Genomic DNA, 7,314 nt, shown 5'->3' with positions numbered 1-7,314 from the left:
CAAAGAGGGTAGAGGAGAATTTTTCTTCATCCACACAATATATAATCCATAAATATTTATTGAAAAATTGATCTGAAAAACCAACAATTCACACATACTTTTACTGATTTTTTCATCATGTGTTTCTGAACTTCCTTAGCCAATTCTTCTAGCTCAATCTGATCACCAAATGGCAAATATTTTATGTGGCTTTTCTTTCTTTCTGATCTTTGACTAAAAATGCTATACGTCTACCTTCAAGACAATGAGTCAGGGATAAAGGTGTTTTTGATGATAGCTCTGAACACGGTCTATGAACCGAGAGAGATATTTTCTCAGGGTGAGTGTCTTCCCTCCAACCCTCACCTGTACTGTCGTCCTAGCCACTTCCGTCTGTGCTGCCAATTCCCTGCCCTGGTCCCCACAGCAGGTGGAGCAGAGCCCTAGGTTTTGGTACAAGTCCCTCCTACGTGCGTCTCACTGTGGGCTCTCTCAGTGCACAGAAATACACTGCAGAGTCCTCCAGCTGTGAAGCTGAGATGACAAGTGTGATGGATTTGCTTGCTTTCTGGAAATTCAATGAGTAGCGACATTCTGTGGCATTTTGCTTGCTATGAGAATCCTGACGAAGGAGAAAAATCACTGCCCCACTGCTGGGCTGCTTGTACCAGAATAGACTATAACTTAAATCACTGGTGTCATATGCGCAGTCCAGGGTCACAGCCTCCTTCTCCTGTACTAACATTGGTTCTGGGTCTTGAGTTACCTTCTGGGCCATAATGGGTCCTAAAGGAAAAAAATAGAATCAGAACTTTAGGAATAAGTGGTGTGGAATAAAGAAATCCTATTTTAGATCCTACTACCCCTTCTTCCCAGGGTACCCATAAGACTGTCTGTTCCCCTAGTCTTTAGGTCACAGAGGAGTCACAATCCCACTGAGTCCATCCTTACCTAAACACAGTGAAGCCATGACCACCTTCAGAAGGCTGGAGAGAAGCATGTTTCAACTCTTCCACTAGATGGAAAATATCTTCTTCTTCTTCAATGTCAAGGGTGCGCAAGGTGAGATGAGCCTGACAGGGTTAGGGAAGAATTGCTGGGTATGTGCTGCTGCAGCTCCACAACAGGAAACAGGGGTTTCCTAGAGTAGCAAGTTGATGTGGGCATGTCAACTTCTCTGTGGACCAGGTGAGAGTCTCACTCAACCCAAACTTCCTTTTGCAGTAACCAGCTCTTCAGTTGATATCAATTACATCTGAAAATAAAAACGAGTTAAATCTAATATTGCAGCGAAGATTGATGACCCCACCAATGTTGTGTTCAGTCATTGCATCTGTGAAGGAACTGAGTAGGTAGCTCTTATTTTAAAATATTATGTGTAATACATTATGGAATCAGTGTAAGATATAATAAGCTTGCATCCTCACAGTTATGTATGCTATTCTTCCACCTAACGTAGAAATAAACCATTTAATAATGAGAAGGGAAAGCTGTTTGGGCTAATTATTGTAACTTTTTTGTTCTTCTTGCTGTTAAGGCATTATTTCTTTTCACTGTCAATGTTCAGTTGCCTGTCTTGGGTCAAAAGCAAAAATATCTAATCACAGTTGGCTGAAGAATTTAGACTGAAACTGCTCAAATTAAGGGGCTTCCTGGTGGCTCAGATAGTAAAGAAACTGCCTGAAATGCAGGAGACCCAAATTTCATCCCTAGGTTGAGAAAATCCCCTGAAGGAGGGCACAGCAATCTGCTTTAGTATTCTGTCCTGGAGAATTCCTTGGACATAGAAGCCTAACAGGCTACAGTCCATGGGATTGCAAAGAGTTGAACAAGACTCAGCAATTGGCTTCCCAGGTGGTGCTGGGGGAAAGAACCCATCTGCCAATGTAGGAGACTGGCAGGCTACAGTCCATAGGGTCACAGAGTCAGACACGACTGAAGTGACTCAGCACACCCGCACACTCACACTGAGTCCTATCACAGAGGTCCCCTACTCTTCTCTGTTAGATTTTACAGCCCAGCTCTACTCATTCATAAAGGCCATTTAGACACCAGAGTTAGCTCTCCTGGTTATCAAATCTTTGAAATTACACGTTTCCCTTTATTTCAGTTGAGACCCTAAATGAACCACAGTAAGCTTCTATATTCTGTATGCCCATTTCTATGGAGAAGATATCATGCTGCTGCTGCTAAGTCACTTCAGTCGTGTCCAACTCTGTGTGACCCTGTAGAAGGCAGCCCACCAGGCTCCCCCGTCCATGGGATTTTCCAGACAAAAGTAGTGGAGTGGGTTGCCATTTCCTTTCCTAGGTGACCCCATACCTACAAAGGACTGTGATTGCAGTATTATTGACGGTAATGAAAACTTTTCTCTGCATATGTTTGTTAAAAGTAAGGCCATGCTCTGGGAATACTATTCAACATCATGGCAAATAACAAAGACCCCTGGCCTATTATTCTACCTCATGATACAGTATCCAAAGTTTATCAGCCCTGTCTCAAAATAACAGCAGCCTCAACTAAACTGGTTGAAGTGTTATCAAATCTTGCTCTAAAATCTCCATTAAATCTGATGGTACCACATGCAGTACAAACAGCTCTGCTCTCTGAGTTATACACTATAACTCTCTGAAAACACCCAACGTTTTCGTGTCAGTTGGCTGAATAAACATTATTAATTTCTCCTCCCATTATTCAACTGGAATCTATCTCTCAATCAAAGGACTCTCATGATTGCACTTCTGTCATTCAAGAAGTGTCTGTGTCCAGAACAGATCTTTCAGACATTCTCATACAAAATTCTTCATTAATAAGTATTTAATCTTAAAAATTGAAAGGGACAATACCAGGCTGTTTATGCAATAATTACTCCAGACCCTTTGTAAAACTCAATCCTTAGGGGAAGTATAATTAATTCAAGTAGCTGAACTTGTGCATCTCTCTTGGACAAGTCAATTTACAAAAAAAAAAAAAATTATATTCAATGTTGGTAGGTTTTGAATGCGGTTCATAGCTTCCAAATACAATGGAGACAATGAGATTTCCTAAATCTCTGACTTTTCTTAGTTTTGGCATATGTCTTATGTACTCCAATTAAAATGAACACTAAATACATGAATTATTTGATGTCATCATACTACTCAAAGAAATTTTGTCATAAAGACAAAGTCTCTCAGCATGAAAGATTCTGCAGAGTATGGGGAAAAAATGATCGAGCAGATTATCACATTAAACGTAACTTTCTGAGTAAAGTCCTTATGCAAGAACCTCTTCTAGAACATAAAGGCAAATCCCCGGAAAGGCACAAAAATTCCATCTTAGATTCAGAATGCCAGACCCTGATTTTGTAAGGAATGACTAGGAATGATTGATTTGTTTGATCCATGAGGGCAATTTATAACAAAGCCAAGACAGCTGTCTGGTGAAGCCAAATGATCTCCATTGAACTCTTATTCAAATTCTTGAGATATGGCATTAGGGAAATATTGGCTGCAACATTTAAGAAAATATTGCGGGAAAACTTTTCTAGACTGGTAGATATTGGGGTCAGCTCATGCATTTCTTGGAACCCACAAGATCCCATAAAACTTGTAAAAGTCAATTATAAACTAGAATACTATACCAAGGAAATATTTGTGTATTTCCAAAAGAAATTTAAACAATTTCACATCTCCATACGTTATGAGTATGTACTAGTAATAGCATTTTTATTCTTCACATGGGTTGAAGCAACATTTTGATAAACCACAGCACTCACCATAATTAAAAATGAACTTGATGTGGTGTGTACTACCTGTGTCATTTCTAATTGTATCTATATAAGGAAGCAAGTTTCTCTGAGATAGTTATATAAAGTTTTGCCCTCACTCAGAAATTTTATTACTCTTATTGTACCTCTATCTTCTGAAGAAGTGGAAAGAACAAATGAAATATTAGAACTTAAATGAATTACAGTATCAGACACCCTTGAACTACTGTGGCCTAATACATTATTAATTAGTCTTGGCCCCCATGGCCCTGCTTTCTTCCCCCACAAAGTCACACGTTGTCTCACTATCAGCTGGTCCCTGATATGCCCAGGTAATTCACAAGGGCCCAAATCACACATATTCCAATCTTTCACCAAATGAACTAAATAGATAAACCCACTATAATCAGTCCTTTCATCACAGGCACAGGTTGATTTCATAGCCTTTCATTTAATCAGTTTTTTTTGGCAACCTGGGTGACTGAGTGCTGGCAAAATACCCAGAGAAAAACTGCCATTGAACTTGTGGAAATGACTTTAATATGTTCCATTTGTTATCAGTTCAGCAGGTAAAGTACAAGAAGTTGATTCTTTATCGCATGTGTACCAACTACTATAACATCATGCATCCCTAATTGACAAGAATTGTAAAGTTACTTACATTAGAGATATTAAACCGAGGTTCTCCAGAGAATGATCAGAAGCAGATAGTCCAGAGAAGATGGGGTTGACCCACGGTCCTTGAAACAAATATACAACTGCCTAAAGTGGATATCTCCATCCAAGACCACTAGAGAATTCTCTAAGATGTCTGGAACCACTGTTTGTCACACTACCCTTTGCATTCTTCTATTTTTCATCTTTTTAGTGGTACTTGCCCACTTTAACACTAGTGTGTTATTTATTTATGATTTCCCCTACTTTATGATTTTCTCCTACCAATAAAATAATTTACTAACATATTGGCTTCACTTGAAGCAGTAACCATCCTAATGCTATAATTTGGTTCAACAAGCCCATTGATTGTGCAACAATGTTAAACAATTGTTGGAGATGTTATTTAGTGTCAACTCCTGTAAACACCAAATAATAAACATACCCCAACTGGTACTGCTAAAGTGAAATTTGACCAATAAAATTTGCCTTAAAAATATTAGAAAAATTCATAATGGAGTTGGTACAGTTAGCTTTGCATGAAGAATGTGTCTTAACTTTATCATGAGTTGGTCCAACACTGCAGTGAACCTGCTCATTATCAGTTGCCATAATGTTTCTTTTGTAGAAATACAAATAAAATTTCTCAAGGAATTCAAACACTTGAAATGAGGAATTATTTATGTAAAATAACTTAAAAGTTCAAAACATCTGGGTTAAAAAATAGTGAGAGCGGTGGCAGGGAAAGTGATTATACACATGCCTAGTACCATGTGCTCCACCTGACAAAGATGCAGGCTTCTCAAAAGGTTTTTTATTGTATGACTTTATTCATACGGGGCTTCCCTCATAGCTCAGTTGGTAAAGAATCCTCCTGCAGTGCAGGAGACCTTGGTTTGATTCCTGGGTCGAAAAGATCCGCTGGAGAAGGGATAGGCTACCCACTCCAGTGTTCTTGGGCTTCCCTTGTGGCTCAGCTAGTAAAGAATCTGCCTGCAATGCTGGAGACCTGGGTTCAATCCCCAGGTTGGGAAGATCCCCTGGAGAAAGGAAAGCCTACCCACTCCAGGATTCTGGCCTGGAGAGTTGGACACAACTGAGCAACTTTCACCTATTCATATAAAATTCCTGAAAAGATAAAAGTATAAAATCAAGGTTTGCATGAAATTAATTTAGGTCACAGTGTGATTACAGAATTATACCTCAAGGGAATTTGATTAAAAGACACAACTCTCCCTTCTAACTTACATGAGAGTAAACGTGAACACTAACAACATTTTGAAAAGAAGAATAGATTTGCGAGCCTATTCCTCAAATTATATTCTTGAATAAATCACTTTCTATTTTGATTTCCCTCAAACATACAAAAATATATATGCTCCATCACTGGGCTCTAAAGAAAACCAAGGTCACATTTTCAACAAGAAAGTAGTCAGAATATATAGAAAGGACAGTCCAATTTTGCCAGAAATATAGAAAGAAAAATTTAAATATAACTGTTAGAAAAATCTCTCATGAAGCCATTAAAAAGTAGGTGTTAGAGATGAAGATAATGAAACTGAAAATGCTCATTTCAAGATATAATATTAAGTGGAAAAAATCAGAATTCTAATCATACTAGAACTTAAACAGAGTAAATCAAATATTAGCAATAAATTATCTGGATGCAGAAATATAAATTTTACATTTTTGTATTAGACACATTTTCTACATTTAGAATATAATTTTTACAATAAGTGAAAAATAACATACATAATTTTTGAAACACAAGCATTAAGAACCCACCCATAATAGGAATGTAGTATTGTTCCCAAGCATTCATTTATAGAAGAGGAGTCTGATAGCAAATATAAAGTCATTTTTAGAGCCTGAATTTTAAAATAAAACCTAACTCCCTTCAAGAATTCAGTAAGCAATAGTCATCCAACAGAATGTGTTTTAACACTTTCTGCATCATATCAAACCTAATCTTCTTCTTCTATGTTTTTCATGTCTGATACATTGGTTTCCACTTGTAGACAAACACTATGACAAATGCTATAACTTGAAGGTTGTGCCACAGGAAGCGGGCTGCCCCAGTCGCAGGTTTGAGTACAGATAGCAGGTGCCTGGGAAGCACTGTGTCCTTGCTGCACAGAAGTAGACAGCTGAGTCTCCGGGTTCAGTGGTTGCGATGTGCAGGGAGAGATGTTTGGCCGTAGTATTCAATAAAACAGTCAGTCTCTGGCCTTCATTTTTACCCATATTTGAACGAATGTCTATAAGGAGCTGGGGACCTTTTCCAGGTTCTTGCTTATACCAAGGGAAGTAGTTTGACATAACATCTGTATAAATGCAGGTGATAAAACAGCTGTTTCCCTCCTGGACACTCAGGGTAGAAGGACTCTGCTCCACCTCATTTCCCAGGCTGACACCTATGGAGAAAGGAGAAGTTAGAGAAAGGAGAAGGGTTGTCAAATTATTTAGCTCTAGAGCTTACTTTTCCTTTTCTACAATAACTAGAAGAAACCTGAATAAAGCCAGTCTTGGCATCTAAAGAATATCTACTAATACACTCTATTTCCCTTAAACCCTCAACTCACAGTCCAGCTGCAGCCACAAGAATGTGATTAAAGCTCCAATGGATGTCTTCATTGTTTTCCCCATTTAGGATCAATTGTGGATCTGCAGTCTCCAGCCAGAAGAGCTGCTTCTATTATCAAGTGTTCCCTTCTTTCCTAGCAGTCATAGTGGTTTCTCACATTGTCTACCCAGCCAATAATAAAAAGGCACTGCTTCTGCTCCAAGCCTATTCATTCAGAACCCTTTCAAATGAACCCTCCACATGTTCTGATCAGCAGAGGCGCACCACCATCTGGTGGTCACATCTCTAGCTACTGAACTCTCTGGTTAAACGTTCTTCTCATACCCTGTGATTATGAGGGACTCAGATG

The 7,314-nt window shown here is 38.8% G+C and overlaps 1 gene segment (V, D, J or C); it reads right to left on the bottom strand.

Annotated features, from left to right (window-relative positions):
- Window positions 1–6,418: 6,418 nt before the first annotated feature.
- LOC122444240 lies at window positions 6,419–7,083 on the bottom strand. The segment is given in 2 exon segments: window positions 6,419–6,795; window positions 6,964–7,083. Coding segments are annotated over 2 exon segments (441 nt in total).
- Between the last annotated feature and the right edge of the window lie 231 nt (window positions 7,084–7,314).

The sequence above is a fragment of the Cervus canadensis genome, chromosome 6 (assembly GCF_019320065.1).
Source record: "Cervus canadensis isolate Bull #8, Minnesota chromosome 6, ASM1932006v1, whole genome shotgun sequence".
NCBI classification, from domain to species: Eukaryota; Metazoa; Chordata; class Mammalia; order Artiodactyla; family Cervidae; genus Cervus; species Cervus canadensis.
The sequence above is the reverse complement of the archived record's forward strand: the minus strand, read 5'-3'. Positions and strand labels throughout refer to the sequence as shown.